General features: G+C 38.6%; 1 protein-coding gene across 1 annotated transcript in view; it reads left to right on the top strand.

Annotated features, from left to right (window-relative positions):
* Positions 1-21,279, top strand: part of RAD54B (RAD54 homolog B) — a 64,449-nt gene that overhangs the window by 29,970 nt on the left and 13,200 nt on the right. The window contains exons 3-6 of the mRNA XM_009987405.2: positions 11,895-12,095; positions 15,192-15,479; positions 17,958-18,120; positions 18,828-19,053. Of these exons, the coding sequence (XP_009985707.2) occupies positions 11,895-12,095; positions 15,192-15,479; positions 17,958-18,120; positions 18,828-19,053 (878 nt within the window). The remainder of the gene's footprint in view (positions 1-11,894; positions 12,096-15,191; positions 15,480-17,957; positions 18,121-18,827; positions 19,054-21,279) is intronic.

Raw genomic sequence — 21,279 nt, 5'->3', positions numbered from 1 at the left:
GACAATTTCCTAAAGTTTTACTGAATACCAGCTAAGAAAATTAGTTTCTGTGAATTCAGTGCAGAAGTAGTTGAAAACCTCACTTGTGGTTCGTGTGTAAGGGGAGGAGGCGGATGAGGGTCAGGGAACCCAAGGAAAGCTCAGCTGTCTGCAGGCATTTGCATTCCCCGCTGCCCCTGACTTTCGTCTGTGCTATGGGGTTTTCACACTGTTTTATCCTAGAGATTACACAGAATGATTTGTTGATGTATCCAAATATTTCTGAGGGAACATAACACCTTGTTTGACTCTGTATTATTCACACAAGAAGAATATAATGTGATTTTCATTGAATACTTACTCAGCAGTTACTCCACATGATTTATGATTTCTATTTGCTGTTTAGCAGAACGCAGACTTGAAAAATCCTACTTATTTTTTTTGTATTTTATGTATGCAAATAGAATTTTTTTAAAAAGAAGTCATTGTTTCCTGGCTGTTTCCTATCGGCTCTTGATTGTCATCTATAGTTAGCATAATCACAATAATTAGCATAATTTAACATAAATGTTACCTAAAGATAATTCCACTGGATTATGGTGCCCCTCCGTGCTCAGCTGATGTCAGGACCCAGTTTGGGTAAGGCTGAGTCATTTTGTTTACAGTATTCTGTGCGTCGCCATTTGCTTACTTTGAACGTCTTTGTATGATCCTTGTCTGTATTGCTAATGCTTTCTCAACATACAGCAGTTTTCTAACTTCAGGCCTTTCTGCATGCTCGAAATAAGTAAATCAGTTTATAAATTATTGATTTTTTTTTTTCTTTTAGCCTTAATTTAACAATGAAACATAGGACAAACTGTTTATCTAGTTTGGGGATGGGGAGGAGTGATTTTGGACTGCCCATGGATAGTTACTGCAATATTATTTGTTTCCTCTATTGTATCAGGTAGAAACTGTTGCAGTAGTCTCGAGTTGTATCTGTTATTAATCACTGAAGATGTCATGTGAAAGAAAGTAATTTATCATAACTCAGCAGCAGTTTGCAGGTAAATTTTATTTAGCCTGCTTGTTGATACAGTTAAGAATACCATTTTGTGGAGTCTAAGCATTTATGTGTGACATGTACCAGAAATACAGAATTAAAATTGGCTATGTGTGACATTGCTGTTGCTATTGATATATTCTCTTATTGTAATATGGCATTCACTTAGGAGTGCATTGTAAGCCAAAAAAAATTTTTTTTCTGACCTGTAAACTCTTCAAGTTTCACCCAGGTGATGTATGCATTTTTTGCATTGTAAGGAAGCTTTGGCAGTAGGTTGTGCATCATGATGGACTTCCAGGTGACATTAGTAGCGTCAACTTTCTATGAATTCTATGATTCTATGAACTTATCAGTTTGGCCTAACTACTTTATGCTGGGTTACTTCCTGTCAGGCTATAACGTGTGTGTTCTATATATGCATTAGTGTTTATTTATGTCTCAGCTTTTTTCTGTGGAACAGATTGCAGGGAGAAAACTCTGGTTTGGATATATGGAATTTTGATCATCTTTCCTTTGTGATGTTCTAGTTTCCTTGTGCTTTTGGAAAAGTACTTGAAATTTGGCATCCAGCTGGTCTTTGGCCGTTCCTATAAAACCTCGCTCAAGTTTGTCTAATTCCTAAGTTGTTGGCAAACACAGAATTTGGTCGTTTTCAGTACGAGTATGCTATACTTTGGATGTAGTCCCTAATAACTGAATTGTTAGGAGAGCCTGTCCAACCCAGGCCTCTTGCACTGTTGAGAGCAGAACAGGGAATTCTCAGCTGTAAATGCCTTGAATGAAAGCAAGAAAATGTATCCTTTGTTTTGCCGCTTCAAGCCAGGCAGCCTTAGTGAGGAAGCCACTTTGTTTAGATCTAGAGAGGGTGACAGATAACAGCAAGGATCTCGAGCACAACTGCTCTTCTTTTGGGGTGGTAAGGATTTCAAAGCTGTTGGACTGTATAGCTGGATAGGTAATGGCCCAGCTCTTCTACAAGAAGACCAGCAACAGCCTGGAAAATATGGGTTGTAGTTGTGATTCAGAGCACTGCATAGTGCGTGTGCAGAAAAGGACTGAACTAAGCTTGCTTAGGGAATTTCACCAGTGTTGTTTATTATAATTATTTCTGCTAGGTACAATCTGTTCCTTTCAGAAGAGTTTTTGTTATATAACTGTATGTGCCGATTCGCTGCAGTTGAGTTTTGAAAAATACACAATTCCTAAGCGAACTTCCAAGACGATACTAAAGATATTTTCCAATAGTCCAGAAGTTAAATATATTTTGAGAGTTTCCGATACTTAAGCTCTGAATATATAGTGGGCACCTGTAAAGACTGTTTTCAGATGAAATAGAGTAGAGATAAGTTTTATCTTTTTTTTAAATCTCGTCTTTCTCTGATGAGTATGCACGTGTACATACGTACGTACACACACACATACACGTGCCCAACGAGATATACATACGGTGAGTTGATAAGAAGAGCTGTGCATGCTGCAGAGGTTTTCAGGAGACATCAAGGATCAAAGCAGTCCCTTGGGAGTAGCAAGCGGACCCAGTCTGCTAGTGGAAAGCTGCCACATCTCCGTGTCTTCTAGCATTTCCTTGTATAAAGTAGTCTGCTCAGGACCAAAACCAGGCAGGGTTAACACCGAATAGGCTCTGTTAAAGGCATCCTGAATCGTATTAATTTGCATTGGAATTTCTATGCAATTTAACTGATGTTCAATTTTCTTACATCCAGAGCCAGCAAAGGCAGCACAGTACGCACTGCTTACCTCCACAAGGATGAATTTCTTCTCCTCCCTCATCTTCCCTGTTCCAGTTTTGCTTTCCTAGTAAGAATTACAACTAGAGCTCTAGGTTTTTGTGCTTGGGCCATAAATATTACTTTTCTGCTTGGACTACTGAATGGATTACATTTATGTGAATCAAAGTTATGTAACTTGATTTGGAAAGATTACTCTTTCCCTTTCCAAATATTTCGTCAGCCTCTCTGAAAGTAATCATTGCTGCCTAACACATGAAAATTCTCAAAAATATGACTCATCCTTTGTGTGCCTCTTTCCAGGGTAATGTCATAAATTTTAAACAGGACTGTTTAAATAATTTAGAATAGGAATATATTGTGTTTCCTGCGTGTGACAGTAGGCATAAGTTTTATTGATTATTTTTATTTTAAGGACTCTTTATTATAATCCAGAGAAATCAAAGACGGCCATTAACAAACACAAAGAGTACATTAAAAGTGTTTTTCCTTCCAATATGTGCTAAACCAGATGTTAATACCAAGGGTACGTAATCTTAATAAATCCCTTTCTGCCTACTTGCTTTTTGTTACAGATCTAGAAGTCTTTGCATTTTAGGAACAGAGGTTTTGTACAGAACAGAAATAGTTTTATTTTTAATAAAAAACAGTAGGTGTAACAGAAAATGCTTAAGAGAATGCCAAACTATATGTTTTCAAACTACATGTTTCAAAAACATATGGATTTAGCTGTGTACCCTCCATTAACATTTAAACACAAAAAGATGCATACTTGCATCTCTGCAAGCTGCTTCAGAGATTGACTGCTTTTTGAGATGGCTACAATTAGCCTGTGATTGTGTAATAGCCTAAGAATGACTTCTGAGTAATTTGGATTTTTTTTGTAACTTAAATATTTGTAATTTTCCCACTTACATCCCATTTAGACGATCATTTATCGCAGTAGCATTCAATATTTACAGAACTGAAGTATGTGTTGCTTTCTAACATCACTTTGGCATTCATTTTTTTTTAAGTAAAAGAGCCTTTACTTGACAAATTAATCAAAACAACTTTTGGTGTGGATGGCATCATTAAGAAGCGTAGTAAACAGTCAACTTGGATGGCATTTGACTGGTTCCAACATTTCACCGAGCTGATCTGGCTCACTGCACCGAATGCAGCCTTTCAGAATTCTCAATGCTGCTGCTTTTTCCTTTGATAATAGGACTTGCATATCTATTTCTGTGGACTTGACAGAAGCTTTCAGCTTAGTTCATTAAATTTTTATGGTGGAAGCTGGAGTCAGTTGGATTTTAAGACAGTTGGGAGGTTTAGGAAGAATAGTTTTCTACCATGGAGCTATAATTTTGAAAGTGTATGGTCCCCATCCTCTCTTCTTTGGAGTTGATACCCTTAAGAGGTAAATGTTTCATTAAACAATGATGAGAGGATTGTTCCTGCTTGTTCAAATAAAGTGCATCTACCATCTCTATTACTGTATATAGAAGGTTCGTATTAGAAAAGAAAATTAAGGTTACATACTCAAGTACCCAAAAATTTGCAAATAGGCACAATCTGAATCCAGCCTTCACGTGCTGTTGGATATAGTCATTAATTACATGATTATGGATTATATCTCTGTGGGCTTCCTTGCCAGTTTCAGTTCACAGAATGGACTGTGTCCACTTTAGTGAGCCACTATTCAGTATTTTCTTTCCACCCACCTCTTTGTTCAGTTATAGACTTACACCTTGTTTTCAGCATACTTTTCAAACTATTTTGAATTAATTAGCTAATGTGTTTTTTTTTTTCTCTGGTGCCCATTATGATAGGATCTGAGTGCTTCACAGATGTAATTACGTTTCACAATATCCTTGTGAGATAAGAGGTTGGTATATTTTCCACTTTCTAGGAGATAAAACATGAATTGTGGCACAGAGAGAATAAAATCAAAAAGTCCCGTTATTACTGAAGGTGCAGGCTGAACCAGCTAGGACTGCGTTATCTCAGTGCTTTAGTATACCCTACAGTTAATCTTTCCAAACCACAACTTCCAGTTGCACCCGTGAGTGTTCACTATCACTACAAATGAAGTTAGGCGCTCAGACAAATGGTTACTGCTGAAAAGCTGGGGTTAAGTGACTTTCCTTAACACCACAGAGGAGCTCTGGGAGACATGCAAGTAAAATCCAGTTCTCTAAGGCACTATTCAGCTTATCTGACCACAAAGTGGACTTTCTGTCCTTGCGGTCTCGGCCTCCTTCATCGCACACCTTTTGAGTAAAGCAGCCGAGGGATTGCCTAGGCAGCAGCCGCCTCTTTTTTCCTGCTGCTGCTGAGCAGTTCGGTTCTCTGCACCAAATGAGCAAGAGGTCCTGCAGCGATGTACTGCAGCATGTTTTCTGTAAATACACACGATGGGGCAGATTGGGTCACTGGAACGGTCTTGCTTTTGACATCTCCAGACTTTACTCAACTTCACAACCTTAAAACTATGCACTTAATGGAAGCTGGGTTTTGTGGGTGGAGGTGGATGGGTGATGTAATTTTGTGTCACGAGATTGTACATGTTAATCTTTGGGCTTTTAGAGCAAATTAACATTTCTAAACAGATTATTCCATATAATTTGATGTTTTCATCTATGTGAGACAGACCAAGGTTGAAACTCTTATCTTTACCCTTGGGGTAATAAAGTGAATTACTGCATTAGGAGGTCACTGAATTCAGTGTAGACCATTAATACAGTGGTGTGCAGTGTTTTGCCCAGTGAGTTTTGCATGTGCTTGCTGACAGAAAAAGAAACTGAAAGACGGAAAATTTTTCAGGTTGAAGAGCAGAATGTACCAAAGGAACTTTGGGGAAAATGATATGATGATCCAAGCTTTAGCTCCTGCTTTGCCTTCGCCGACTTGTCCACTAGAAATTATTTGTTGGATTCTGGGTCCTCCACCAGTTCTAAACTCAAAATTGATTTGGGTTTGTCTTGCAGGGTGCAATCAGTCAAATGGATCCAGTTCAAAAGCTTAATTGCCTCCATCTCTTATGTTGCACCTCAATCTCCCCTTGTAGCCCTTCCCAGCTGGAAAGCAGCTGCTGAATCTTGTTCTGTAAAATGATACGGAAAGGTGTAACAATTATAGTAGTTTTAAGTTGACTACCTTTGAGACTCCCTTGTAGTCTTGAAAATTGAATTAGGGAATAAGTTAGACTAGAGGGATGGAGTAGGAGGAGCGGACCCTGTTTTACCAGGAGGCTGAGTTGCTCTGAGTGCCCCTCATGTCTTTGCGCAGGCAGTGCCCTTCTGGGTTCACCTGCTTGCTGTTTTTTGTGTTGCAATGCCTTGTTTTCCTTAGCTGGTTTCTTCCATTGTCATTTTTCACTTTATTTTCCCTGTCGCTGCCTAATCAACTCTTGTTCTCATTTCTTCCTCCCAAGTCTTCCCTTGATTTCCCTCAGTGGCTTCCAGGCATATGTTTTTTAGAAAACCTTGGATTTTGAGGGTCAGAAGTGAGGGGCAGTAAACTTTTCTTGCACCAGTTCCTGTTCAGAAAATCCCAACTCTCGATCTGTCCCTTGACTCTTATGCTGGACTCTGGTCTCAGTCTGCCCCAGTGGTTCTCCCCATCCCTCCCCCTAACATAACCTGTTGTTTTACTATTCCTTTTACTCCCTGCCTGGTTTCTAGTCTTTCCCTGTGTGCTCTGCTTCCAGCTCAGACTTACAGTCTTTTACCCAGTTGTCAGTTTTCCACTGGTTTAACATCAGCCTTCTTTTCCAGCAGTAGTCTTTCTTTTCAGGCTGCTTCTCCCTAATTTTTCTTCCTTGTAGGTGGTCCTTGTTCCCCTCTTCCATCTTTCCCTGTTTTGCGTCAGGAGGGGACATGATGTCTCTGAAGGAGAGGGACAACGAAAAACTCCCTGCCGCCATGCTTGGAAGAGACCTAGCTTTGGTCTGAGCAGTGAGAGCTGTGACTACAGAGAAAGCTATTCTCGGCCTTGGTCAGAGCCTGTCCAGTGTGTAATCCTCAGGAAATTAAGCTGCAGAGAATGTGCAAACTGCATTTATTTCCAAGAGCTTTTAGCTTTCAGGAATGGAAAAAGTTTTACCCCAGCCAAAAGACAAAAGCAGCGCTATCTTCTCCCCAGGATTTTAGATTCTTCTCCAGAGTATTGAGTTATTAGAGCTTCTACAAGAAATAATAGTTTATTGTGACTAAAACTGTATTAATCTGTGAATTTTGTTCTCATAGAGTGATTTTTCTTTCACTGAAAGTTTGTGTGGACATTGTATGTGTATGTGAATATGTGTGCTTAAACTGAGACAGCTAGCATGGAAGACGTATGGACAGATGAAGGCCTGGCAAAGTTATCAGCTATGTGAAGTAAGATCTGCTAATGGAGATCCCCATAGTAATGCATGTTCAGCAATCTAGAGGCTAGTTTGATTGGAGATTCAGATGAAAGATATGCATATAAAGTGACTTTGACATAGATATTTAAAAATATTAAAAAACTTTGATCATTTGCATTTGTGTTTAAAAATAATTTTGGATGTTAAACAACAATGCGTTTTTCAAAGAAAATATTCATGCTTGAAATATCAGTCTTTAGGTGAGTGTGCTAATGATGCTGGTATGTGTGACATGAATTACATACATATTTTGTGTTTGAAAGAGGGGCAGAAAGCACTGGGTTGTAATCAAGTGACTGAGACGTAATCCCAGCTGTCATTCATTCCTATGGTTTTAGGGCAAGTCAGCTCAACTCTTGCTGGTTGCACTCCTTGTAAAAGTCTCATAGAAGTGCCGTGAGAAGAGTTCTTACATATTTTTCCATCTTTGAGGAACACTAATATAGATTTACATGTTAGCTTAGTGTTAAGTTTATCATTAGACTGAAATTGCTTTGCAAACGAAGGATGATGCTATCTGTCTCATATTTCTTTAGATATTCCTGGGATATCTTAGGAATATTTAGCATACAGATCTTTCATATGGAACAAGGCACGTAACTACTGTGTAAACATCTGTTCTCTAAATTTTATGAATTAATTTGATTAAGGCACTTTCCGTTTACTTCCTCTGCTCAGAAGATGGAGATGACGCTGGCTCTGCGGAGCTGATCGATGGCACGCGTGCAGAGTGGCTGCAGAGGCTGCAGCAGAGCACTGCCATCGAGTTTTGGCTGTGATTCATTCAGAGCCCAAATCTCCTTTTACCTCAGACCAGATTTTTGGCTCTGCCTACCTCTTTTTTTAATTCCTAGCACCATAGAGCGCAACTTGAATCAAAGTTGTCTTCTTTAAATTGTAATTTTTGCATTTCAGCAGTGGTTTTTATTTAGCAGATTCAGAGCGGTTGAGGGAAAACTCCCCCTTGTTCCATACATGCTTTCAATGTGGAAGTTCAGGTACAGAGGCGTTGGGTAACTTGACAGGTGCCGTGGTTTCAAAATCACCCCAATCTAACATAGGTGCCACAAAAAAAGGAGCAGCCTCCTGGTCTCCTTTTTCTGAACCGCACATATCCCTTCCCTGTATTGACTGTAGTTGCTGCTGGGATTCGCTGAGCTGGCTTGCCTGCAGCTGGTGGATGAGAAGCAGAGAGGGAGAAGGAAGGAAAGGTGAGCTCGTGGGCTTTGGCAGCAGCCCGCAGTTGGATGGGGTTAAGCCATCCATTAAACCACACCTCAGGCCAAGGTGCCTGGTGCCCTGCTCGCTGGAGCGTGCCGCTCTCCTTGCAGTCACACATATTTATGGAGCTGCAAGCTACAGCGTGTAGTCTACTGGAAATGCACATTTGAGTTACCTTTTGTAGTCTTTCATAATGCAGCTGCTTTCTTGGTGCATTGGGGAGTAGTCTAATGCATTTAATTGATGCATTTTCTCAAAATCCTGCTCATCTGAAACTGGTTAAACTAGTTTGCCATTGGAACGCTCCCCCGTCCCCTCTCCTGGATCCTGTCCCGCTTTCTGTAAATCATCACCTTCCTGAGGCTGCTGAAACTCTTCCTCATCTCAACTAGGCTATTGTTTATATCTTGAAAATCAAGCCCTTTCTTTCTCAACCAGAGAGAGAAAGCTCTTTCATTTGTGGAGGCTTTTCAAAGCCATGTTAGCCACGTCTCTAAAGTTCTGAAGCCCTTCATTCTGGGAGGAAAGGCATGTCACTTGCTAGAGTTTCTTCACGGTTAAAGAAACCAGGCTGGGCAGTTTGTTATCTGGGAGAGAAACGAGTGGGCATGATTTCCTCATCTTTCTCTTACTATGGTGTACACATAGTTCCTGTTACTTATTGTTTTTAGTCTAAACTGAGTAACAGCAGAGCTCAGAATTTCCAATTACAGTTTATCTTCCAGGGTCTCGGCAAACCCGGCTGTATTTAAGATACTGCCTATGGTCAGTGAGCAGCAAGGGTTTTACTGTTGAAACCGTTCCTCTCTGTACCCCTGTATCAAACACTGAACTTAGTCCCTGTGCATACCATACCAGTCTCATTTCAATTCCTGAATAGTTCCTGACGCTGTATTTACTGAATTTGGATATTTTGCTATTGCACTGGGATAAATCTTTGAAGTTAAATAGGTGTGATGCTGAATACAAACAAAAATGACAAGATAAAAAGAAGGTTGGATGCAAGTACCTGATCAGCACTGTTGGTGAACAGGTTTAGATTTTCTATTCAAGGAATTCTGTAGAGGATAATTTTGAGAGGATGTAATTATTCTTACATAAAAATGTGTAATTTAAAAAAAAAGAAAAATACCTTAACACTTTTATCTGAAACTTTACTGTAGTTATAGGTAAAAGGAGAATATTAGAATGTAGCACAGAAACAAATCATTATTGGATATTTTAATAAACAGAAATTATTATAATTCAGAAGACAAATTGAGGGAAGAAATCTGAGCATTGCAGAGGCTGTTATTTTTCAGTTTTCCCATAGGAACTTGGTAGTATTATATGGAATATTAGTGCCCAGTTTGCTTCTTACTGGGGCAGGTTGCTTTAAAAATCCTTTTTGGTAAAAGTCACTATTACAAAATGCTAGCAATTTCCAGCCCTGTTCCTAAATTACTGGTTTTCTTATTATTTTGCACGAAGTAGGGATAAGAAGAGTTGGAAGAGTTGTTATTGACCTGAAAGTTAATCTACTGGCCATTCAGATAACGCCATGCAGGATAACCTGAGTAAAAGAGCAGTGACCATAAAACAGATCTCAGGGGTCACCAAACTCATGTGGGAGGTCAGTGGAGGAGACGAGGAGGTGGTCATTTGTTTATGGATGGCCATCCTTCAAGAGAGAAGAAGAAAGTTCTGCAAGGACAGTTCTTGCAGTAACAGTTACTTGAAATCTTAATACGAGGAAAGAAGTTGCTGACTAAACTAAGAGAATCAGTTTGAAAAGCAAAGAGAAAACAATCTTGTATTTATCTTGTTGAATCAGCTTACAGTTAGAAATTCAATATAGAATCAAATTAGTCTTTTGTATTTTTAGCAATATACAGGTTTTCTCTCTTCCTCCCCCCCCGCCACCCCTCACTCCTCCAAATCTTATCACTTGTGATTACTGAAGATCCAATAGAGCTCTTACACCTTCTGCAAAACTGCAAGGATTTGTTCTTGCTCTCTGGCTCATTTCCCGCGTTTCATCTACAAAGACTCCCCTACACTTCTAAAAGAGATGCTCTGTTCTGTTTTCTCATCCTTCTGCGGTGCGCCAGTGTTCAGTAGCTGCTACTCCTTGGAGATGGGGGCATCTGTTGCGTGAAACACTACAGGTGTTGGCTAATGCCCTGAAGAAACATCCACCCACCACCTACGGAAAATCCTACCTACGTTAGGCACTGTGTTAGCATAGAGTTCTATACAGATGATAAAACTTTTAGAGAGCTTTGGGAAGAAAATTCTATTCAATAAATATACCATTTTTCATTTAGATAATACCTTTTTAGTAAATGCTAATCTGAGAAATTGCACTTGTTTTAGGCATGTAACTTATGAGTGTTTTGCAGTTTTAAGAATATGTAGACTTGATGTACAAGTGATAAAGTTGCTCTTTATTGGACCTTATTTTGAGCAAAAATTTACTCTTGCTATTTCTCCTTTAAATACCAGCACACTTGGAAATTTTGGAAAGGTTAGTCTGTGGCATAAGCACTTTTTTTGTAACAGATTTGTATAGTGTTGAATCCCAGATAGAATCAAAGGAGCAAACTGATTTAAGCCTTTAACCAGCATGCAAGGGTATTTTAATGAAAATTAGTCTGATTCTCCCTTTGAAGCTGTGCATGTGCTGAAAAGGAATGCTGCAGATATTCCTTTAGGTAATGCTGGGGATTTATCTACCACTACTTAATGTCAGATTGCTAACTCTTGAAAGCATATGTTTATCCTTAATCAATATTGTAATCAACTTCTGCCTGTTCTATTATGATATCTTAACCTTATTAACCTAAATATTTCCTGTTAATATTTACATCCATGACACTTGTAATTAGGTAACTGCTGTTACCTAAATCAATCTAAGCCTAGTAACAACATTTTGGTTGTTGCAAACTGAAGAGACAGTCTGTTTCAGGATTTGCACAATTACTAATTTTTAAAAGGTATAAGGAAAGGAGTTGAAATAATCTTTTACATTTTCGCAATTAGGGTTATTCTGCCACTTCAGCTAATGACTTCAGCTCCAGATCTGGTTATTGGCATCCTTTGCTCCCTTTCCTGAATTTTGTGTTCCGGTCTTGCTTCCAGAACATCGTCCAGCACCCTCTCACCAGGACCCTGTTTCCATTTTCTCCTGTGCTCATTTCTCATTGTTTTTTTCCAGTCTTTCATTTTATTCTTTCTCAATTTTCATCATCTTGTATGTTAAATCAGGAGCTCTCTTACTAATGTACCAAGTAAGGTGCTTTTCCTGAAAGTGCATACTTTCCAAAAACAGTTTGATGGTTCCTATTTCAGGATGAGTCCTTATGTCTCAGTCCAAACCTACTGTAAGCAGCCCAGGACAGGAAATACACCACTTTGTTTACATAAGATGAATGCATAGATTGTCCTTGATTTGTTTGAAGTGCAAATGACTGTACGCTTGTCAAGACAACCTGAGATATTCTTTGTTATTTTATTTCCCTTTTAGATGCACTGTATTTACCAACATCAGGGACAGCACAGGAAGAAGCAGCTCAGGAAGAACCTGGCTGCCTTGCGAAATATTTCAGTGTTGTGTGGTGTAAGGCATCAAAGAAAAAGCACAAGAAGTGGGAAGGCGATGCTGTTCTTATTACAAAAGGAAAGTCAGTAATATTGAAAGATATGGAAGGCAAAGACATTGGAAGAGGTACTGTCGATTCGCATAGTTGTGTTAAGTGAACAACTGGCTTAAAATTATTGTTTTTTGAATAATAGAGACACAGCTCTTTAGATAACTTAGTTCTCCATACCAATGCGACCACAGGAGGAAAAAAAAGTAGGGTTCGAGGGAGAGAAGGAGACAGAAAAAAAGCTTTATATTTCTTACATATAAGGCAGATGCATGGGGGAGGCTGGGGCAGGCTGAATAACGTTATTCACAGAAACACCAAATGCTAGCGCAAGGAGAGGATCTGGAAATGAACGGCTGTACTCCTTCAGCAGAGATGCCAAATGAGGGATAAGTAGTTGATTCCGGTTGCTCACATAATGCATTGGGATTGTTAGAATTAGGGGAAGATATACAGGTAAGTTTCTTGTAGGTATTCCAGTCAGTAGTATGGCAACTGGGAACCTCAGAGGCCAGATCTGTGCTTTTCAGCCAGTCAAGCAGCTAAAAATACTACCTTTGTCAGAAAGACAAGCAAATGGCAACATTTTCCAGCCAAGCCAAAGTCAACTACGGAGCAATTTTTAGTCTTGTAGTTTTAGCAGCAGCTGTTGCTGTAAGACACAGTTTGGGTTGATAACAGAGTTAAAAATAAGACTTGCAAACTATAGGCTGCAGTCAGCTTGAAGCAGTAATTTTTTACTGAAAGCAAAGCAAGAATTAAGTTAGCTGACTGAGCCCAAGATACTTTGTAAGGGAGTAGGATTGGACAATGTTGCTACAAAACATAATTTGATTAATTCTAGGGCTGAGATGGCTTCTCTGCTCTTTTGTTACAATCATGACATTGTGAGCCTTGTTAGGACCAGGCAGTTTTGATTTGCAAATCAGTCTGTTACTTAGAAGTTAATTTGAATTTATTTATAGCAAAGCAATGTATGTACAGACTAGCTTGTTTTTGAAAAAGGCAGAGAGAAAGAGAGTAATGCCTGGAATGCATCAGCCACCACCCTCTTGTTCTTGCATTTCTTTTCAAGTCCTGTCTTCTTGAATTAGCAGAGAACACAACAGAAAAACAAATATTCTGATTTTTGCTGGTAAAAGTCTTTTTGCTGTGTTTGGTATCATTGTGCTCCCTGACACCATTAATGTCACTGGTGCTAACTTGTCCATTCAGAGTTAATGTCAATGCTTGTTGATTCTAAGAAAATCATAAATTGACCAATTTAAGCAGTGTAAGTTTTAAATTTCTGCAATTGTTTTACAAGCCCATTGAGTGAGAAGGAAAGATCTGGTAGTGGTGCTTATCTCCAATGTTGATTTAATGCTAGGAAATTTACAGTGAATGTGAATGAGTATCCAGGATTATTATTTTTAAATGGGAAGGAAAGGGCAAAAGTAGATTTTTTTTTTTTTTTTTTTTTTTTAACTTAGGCATACCAGGGCTGGATCTAAGAAGGGGCATGGGAACATAAAAACAGTACAGGCTGTAGCTTGTTTTCAAGGCAGCAAAACATCTCACTTTTCTACCCTGCAAACGTCCTAATTCCTTAGTAATGTATTACAAAGAATTTAGGAAGTGCTCTCTTGTAATTTGCTGTATGTTGTAGAAACAGTAATTTCTGGCAGCTGCAAAAACGTTTGGGCTTTGTAGGTTTACTTTTTGCCTTTCCTAAGTTCCCATCTGCCCTTAAACCCAACCCTGTCTTAGAATTAGACTCTTGAGACCAGAGTCCAAAAGATCCTGCACAGCGATACACCTGTTTTCAGTATGCTCAGTTTGGAGCTGTGTGGAGGCAGTAACAGAAAGCAAAAATGCAGAGCAAAGGAGAGGTCATAAATGCCCTCTCCAGGCACTTCATTTAGGAAGGCCCGTGCGTTCTCTTGTGTTCTGGCATCTTCAGCTCTTGCCTGAAAGCAAGTGTTCCTCTTTCAAGAACCAAACAAGGATCACTGTGTGCTTTTTGCATGCGTTTCGAGGAGGGAGAGAAAAATATCTCCCTTTCGCTTTTGGCCAGGCTATTTTTCAGCACTTCCTTAGACTGTGAAACGGCTCAGTGAATTTATTCTCTTAAGGGAATTTCAATCCAGATCTTCACCGTCCAGCTCTTTGGGAAAGGCACATTCCTAGAAGTGGGAGACCTGAGCTTTGCAAACAGCTCTCAGCAGTCTTTATGCGTAGTGTTTGTTGGATAAAATACGTGTAAAACCTTGGGGAGTTTGCCTCTTTCACGGGAGAGTGCTTTAACTGCTGGTCTACACAGTCATGCTTTATATTTTCTGGCCCAACTAAAAATCCAAGCCTATTTATTCAAAGTGGCACAAATTCAACATCTAGGGTAAAGAATGTTCTGCTTCTAATTTCGAGGTAGAGTTGTGGCTTTGACCTCCCCCGTTTCTTATGTCAGACTTCCAACCACTAGAATGCTACTTAAAAGAAGGAACCACCACTCTTTGCTACGTCTTTATCTTAGAAGAAAGTGGCAGCTGCAGCTGCAGAGGCTGCTCTGAGAATGCCCACCCAATAGAGTCCCTAAGGTGGCACAGAAAAATGCATTGGGTCCCTGATAGGTTTTTGAATGAGCAAACTATCCTGGCAAAAATCAGGCATGTATCTTTCAGAGCATACGTAGAAGTAAAGATTTCAGATGCGTATGAGTCCTTAATTGTAAAAAGCTAATTTAGAATGATTTTAAAAGTAGAATGTTATGTGTAGATCAAGAGCAAGAGGGGCTGGTGGTGTTCATGTCAGGGCATAAAAAGAAGGAAGAAGGACCTCAGATGGTCATTAGTTTTGGGCAACTTTAAAACTATGGCAAGCTGCTATATTTTATGATATGGGGCTGTTTTTTGTAAATTTCCTTGAATGGATAGTTGACATTCAGTAGAACTGATTGTGAATGATGATGATAGAATATCTACTTATATATTCTAGTATCTAATTCTATTAGCACTGAAATATCGAGCTCTGTTAAGGAGGGAAAGGCTTTATAAGTCCATATGTGTAGTAATTCAAATGCTTAAGAATCAAATACTATTGACAGTTTTGGTTTTGCTTCCTGCAGATGGGTACAGATGTTGAGGAAGTAGTATGTGTTGTGTTGTCCTAATTGTTACATTTCTATATTATTTTAGGTACTGGATATAAATCTAAAGAACTGGACAGTCTTGATGAAGGCCAAACACTGATGGTGGGAGGAAAAGAAATTGAAGTGATGGGTGTGATTTCAGCAGATGACTTCAGCAGTGGCAGGTGTTTTCAGGCTGGAATAGGGACTCATGACACGGTCCCAACTGCTTTATCTCAGACTAATATGAAACCATTCTGTAAACCATTCAAAAGCGTCTGTCAATCTAATACTAAAGAGAATGTGCTTAAAGAGTCTCAAAGCTACAAACCTCGCCACGATCCAAACGCTTCAAGTAAGGTTCAGATTTTTAAGTTTCTTTAAGCATCCTCTGGCTCTCAAAAAAAAGTATTTCTGACATACAGCACTAGTGTTTCTATCAATATCATGTTAGGATTTTATGGTGTGTGTTTCTAACACGTGAAATGCTCTGCACTGCATAAAGTTTCTCATAGTTGTTACAGATGGCTGTAGAAATAAGCTAGAGTGGTTTCTGAGAGTTTTGCCAAGAAAAACAAGTACATTGATCAGAGAAACACTCTGACACATGCTAAAAGTTCTAGATGAGTTCCAGCTTCCCACTGGGGTCAGTGAAGCACTGACATAATATGGCAGCACAGTAATTACAGTGGAGGATCAGTAATCAAGAGAGGTTAAGCCAGATTCAAAGAATTGCTTCTGACAGCGCCAGATCCTTCACAGCCAGCGAGTGTAACTACACTGGCCAAGCTCAACCAGATACATTTTGGAATAAAACTTCTGCTTTATAACACTAGAAGTACCATGTGCTGAAGGGCCATGAGAGTTCACAAATTGCAGAGAAATAGGCTGGTTAAGCAGTTGTATAAGAGGGATCCTGTGAACATTTGATAGCTGCAGGAAGTGTCGGTGCTTATCTAAATGACAAGTACTGTTTTATCTGTCAATAACAAACCATTTAGGAGCTATATTCTGCTGATGGCTTTGTCTTTCAGATGAAAGATAAAAATGAGTTTAAAAAAATGTTACTAAGTGGAGTAACACACATTTTAAAAAAATACAAGTTTGTTCTATGTTCTTACTATAGTTATACCTCCATCCTACATCTTACTTCATATCCTGATACTCTGGGACTTTTCAAAGCTGCTACCTGACTGCTATGTAAACAAACAATGAAATCCCAAACAAGTGGTAATTAGTGATATCATTGACCCTCTTCTGGTCTGAATTCAACTTGATTATGTTGTATCTAAGAATGTTCCTTCCTATGGTTGCAAGATAATACTACATTAGCGTTCTGATCTACAATCTGGAAAAGACTTGATACATTCAACACTCAAATTAACTTCTTTGTTATTTTTGCACTAGTCTGTCAAAAAGCTATAGTTTATTCTAGTCCTTTGTCTCCTGTGACTTTTCATCTGGTGAATTTGAGTACCTCCTTTGAGATTTCCCTGAACTGCCTCATATGGCAAGCCCTGAACATGTCAGTAGGTTGGACTCTCAGTCATTAGTGTTACTTACACAGGAGAATCACGTAGTTTATTTAACTCCTTTTTACATAGGCTCTTTCAGAAGTAATGGAGATACTTTCCTGGACCAGGACCTTGGGACTGGAGCATTCAGAGGTTTTCACGTTGGGGTCCGTGCCAATAGTTGATTCAAATGCAGGTTCTTCAAAATGGAAAGCCGTTTATCCTTGTGCTTAGCAGAAGAGAGCACAGTGATAAAGATGAAAAGCCATGTATGATTTCTAAGCTTTTAGTCCATTGCTCATCTAAGCCTGGTTTCTCTCCCATCTCTGAGGCTGCAAAATTTTGTCAGAAAAGTTATCTTTTTGTCACCACTGGCTCTTATATATACAGGCATGCAATTTGATGTAATCTATCAGAACTCAGCCCTGTGTCAGTAGGAAACAAAATCTCCCTGAGTGATACAAGCCGTCAACCAACCTATTCCCATGAATAAATTATCAGTATAGATCTACTCTAGTGACATAACAATACCAGCAGCTATAAATTGCTTTCTCATTCTGTCCTCTGACAATACAACTTTTCAGTGAGGATGTAGCATCAATATAAGCAAAGCCGTATGGACATTGTCTAGAAAAATTATGACATTAAAATTTGTAAACAAATTATGACAAGAAAACCTGTTATTTGGATGTAGCCAAAGGATATATTCCTGTACTTCGTGCTCTCTTTGCTTCTGTGTGTCTTCAAGTCTGTCGACTTCTTTTATTCCTTCACTGTGGCAGCCTTTGTCAGCTCACTCTCAGTCCTTCCCTTTTTTTTTTTTTTAACAAATTGTTGTCTTTTATCTCTGTTTCTCAGGCAGAGAAGTCTTTCTGGGCAGCTACGAGAATATCCCCTTGAAGTGCAGTGTTTAGACTTTATGGAGGTCATTCTTTATGTTCTTTTTCTTAAACTTTCCTCTAAGAAGCTTTTTAGAACTACTTCTGATTTAACTCTATGCATTCAAAGTCATCTTACAGTATTTATTATATAGGCAGTTTCACCTCATCAAAAAAAAATGCTCAGATTTCTTAGATTGTCACCTTTACCTTTGACAAAAGTGCAAACTATTAGGGAAACCTCTGTAAAAGGATTTTTCATTTGGAAGGCTATCTGGATGCTCTGTTGGTAAATCAATTTTCTGTCTGAGAATGGTCAATATATTAAACAGTATTTCTAGCAGTTGTTAGATCATTGACTTTATTCTGTGGCTGAGTTAGAGAAATAATAACTTTTGCTAACAGACTAGAAATAATGTTGTATACGTTTTGAACTTCAAGATTCTCTAGTTATGCCAAGACCAAATGCAAGTCATCAGTGGACGTTCAATAAGGCAGGTTTACCTATGGTGGATGTCGTTGTGGATCCTTACATTGCAAATAATCTCCGACCGCATCAGAAAGAAGGAATTATATTTCTATATGAATGTGTCATGGGAATGAGGTAAGACGATAATTATCCTTTTGTCTTTCAGTACCTGTAATACTTTCATGCCCGTGTTTGAAATTAGACAATTTGAATGGGAAGATTTGAGCAATTGTTTGATTAATTAGTATTAGTAATTTTCCCCCAGTAAAGGTTGCTCAAGTTTTTCTGACCTGTAGCATCATGCGTGCTGTGACTTTGCCAGATGTGATGAGAACCTAGTGCACCAAAAGGCCTGTCAGTTCTACTGCAAATACCAAGTCTTGTAAGCATGGATGCAATCTAGCCCATGCTAAAGCACACTGCTTTCTGGGATTTATAATTCATAATTATTCATATAATTTATAATTCGGGTATTTAGAATAAAGAAGCTGTTATACCAACCTGTTGAATAAAATACAGTACTATTTACAAAAGTGCTTTCTCGAGTCATAGATTCCTTAAGGTATATACAAGTTTTGAAAATATTAGATAATATTTTTAATTCTAAAAGAAGATTTAAATTACTTGGGTTTGGAGGACTAATGCATTAATCTAGAAAATGAGGAATTTCACTCTCAGGTCTTCTGGTATAACTGAATGAAAACCTACAGTAGAACATAATAAGTATAAATAGATTATTTATACTTCAGAAAACAACTGCAAGAAGCAATTCCCTACACCAGTTGTAAATAATTATAGATATATCTTTTAAAATGTTACCACCACCTAATTATATCTTACAGAGTTAGTGGCAGATTTGGAGCTATTCTTGCTGATGAAATGGGCTTAGGAAAAACATTGCAATGCATTGCGCTTGTCTGGACTCTTCTGCGTCAAGGGGTCTATGGATGCAAACCTGTACTAAGGCGAGCACTAATTGTTACCCCTGGGAGTCTGGTAAAAAACTGGAAAAAAGAATTTCAGAAATGGTTGGGAAGTGAAAGGATCAAAGTCTTTACAGTTGATCAGGTAAGATTTATTTCCAAAAGGGGATCAGGTCATATTTGGCTTGGAATATAGGACTTGTGATTTTTTTTTTCCTTTTTTTTTTTTTTTTTTTTAACCAGAGACCAAAAATAGTAATTCTCTATTAATATTTATTTGTAATATTTCATTTCTCCTTCAGGTAATTGTCTATATGGGCATTTAGCTGTCAGTAACCAGGTTGTAACTCAAGCTCACCTGCCCGTGTAGCGTACATCTGTCTTATCTTTCCTCAGGCTTCACCTTTGAAGATGTAAAAGGTGCCATGCTCCTCTGTGTGCCTCTTCAGTTTGAGGAAGAGCTTTCTGTTGTCAGGCAAAGTGCACATCTTCCCTGCTTTGTGTAATGGAGCATCTACCTTGACTGGCTTGTACTCCGTTTCCGTGGTAGTTGCTTTTATTCTCTACTGAAAACTTTCTCCTCTTTATGTTGTCTGTCTGTTTCAGGTTACTTCAGAAAGTTGCGCCCTTTACTGTCACTATCAAGAATTAGGTTTGTGTAGGGATGATTTAAAGTCTCATGAGTTACCAAGCCTAGAGGGTCAGTGTTAGGTGATGTGGATATCTCTCGTCTCTAGAAGAAAGCAGACAAGTACTTATCTTACTAAGGAAGCTGATGACGCTGATCCCTGTCCCTCCTATAGTGGAGCTGTTCCCACTGGTAATGACCCTCCCAAGTTCCTGTAGGGCCTGGATGAATCCCATGTGCTGACAAAATATTTCATCTTTTAATCTCCTTGGCATACATTTAGAGTTTTGCCTTTGGTTTTGAAACACAAAACTCTCTCTGTCCTTTACTGCAAAGACTGAAAGTTTTAAGTGCAGACTCTGTGCTTCAGTGGTCTTTATTGACCACATCAGACAGCAAATCACCTGGCAAAGTAAAGGACAGGGGAGTTCAAGGAGTGAGGCTGTAGAATCGCTGACTGGGAGCTTTGTCTGGAGGAGAGCCACATCTTGCTCTGGTTATCCAGTAAGGCTTTCTTGCCATCTATATTTTTCTATTAAGCATGACTCAATATCTCAGTCAGAGAGTTGAGTCCCCTCAGGACTGGCGTTCATGAAGCTGTGAACAGGAGACTTGCTTGTGCTTTCGTTAATGCTTCTGAAGCTTTCAAATTCAAGCTCTGCTTTTTAGGATTGACTATGCAGTATTTCTTTTCCTAAGATTTCTGATCCTCATGTCCGTATGGAGTGGGCATTCATAGCAGAAAGGAAAGAGAAGTTGTTTAGCAAACTACGGTTTCTCTATGTACAATCTGCCATACCCTTACTTTTTCCTTGCTCCTATATATTTGAATTGTGCCAGTGGGAGGAAGTGGAGAACTTATAATATCTGCATTGGCTCTTGCAACAAAGATAAAGATATTTATTTTCCAAAGCTGTTTTTTAATCTAATAGTTCCGTAAAATAGTACTTCTTTCTATAGATGACGCCATTCTTACATCAATCAGATTTGCTTTTAGTTTCTTGCATTATCCTTATTGTCTGTATGGAAGAGTAAATATTTCAGAATAAATGGAAGTTTTCAAACTGCTTTTAAACTCTTTTGTAGAGTGTAAAAAATTTTGTAACAATAATTATTTCTTTGAATTCTACTCATTATTGTCAAACCCTTGAAAATACTGAATCTACTTGTCTTCCATTGAGGACAATCCACATGTAATAGGTTCTCTTTGCATCTTTCGCTTTACTTAGTTACTTGCTTCAAGATGTGGAAACGAAACCAACTGACTTGTCAGGAACTGTAATGTGATATAGATTAGGATGAGAAATATGGAAGTTTCGGTGAGAAGTGGATTCAAGGCAAAATACAATATGGCAACATTTTAACCTGAAAAGGTGATTAGAAAGAATTGAATGTTTTCTTGCAGTTTTTATGAATAATGTTGGGAGGAGAAAACCTGAATTTGCTGACAGTTGCTATGACCCAAAATGACAGTTGCCTTCATTTTCTCTTAATTTAAATAACTAATATTCTTACTAATCTTGTTGAAGCCATTTGGATTGAGGATACTCAGCAGCTTTTAAGATTGTGTTCCCAAATAGCAAGGAATACGTTGTCATGCAAAAGGAAGACACAATATGACTTGCCTGGGGTATAATGAGGTATTTCAAAATAATTTGCTGTCTATCTTCACTGGAAAACCAGCAATTACCATACTGTTATTTCTCTAGTATAACTTAAAAGGAAGAGCTTGTCTCAAAGGTT

The sequence above is a fragment of the Tauraco erythrolophus genome, chromosome 3 (genome assembly GCF_009769465.1).
Source record: "Tauraco erythrolophus isolate bTauEry1 chromosome 3, bTauEry1.pri, whole genome shotgun sequence".
Lineage (NCBI taxonomy): Eukaryota > Metazoa > Chordata > Aves > Musophagiformes > Musophagidae > Tauraco > Tauraco erythrolophus.
This window is presented reverse-complemented; position numbering and strand designations above follow the sequence as displayed.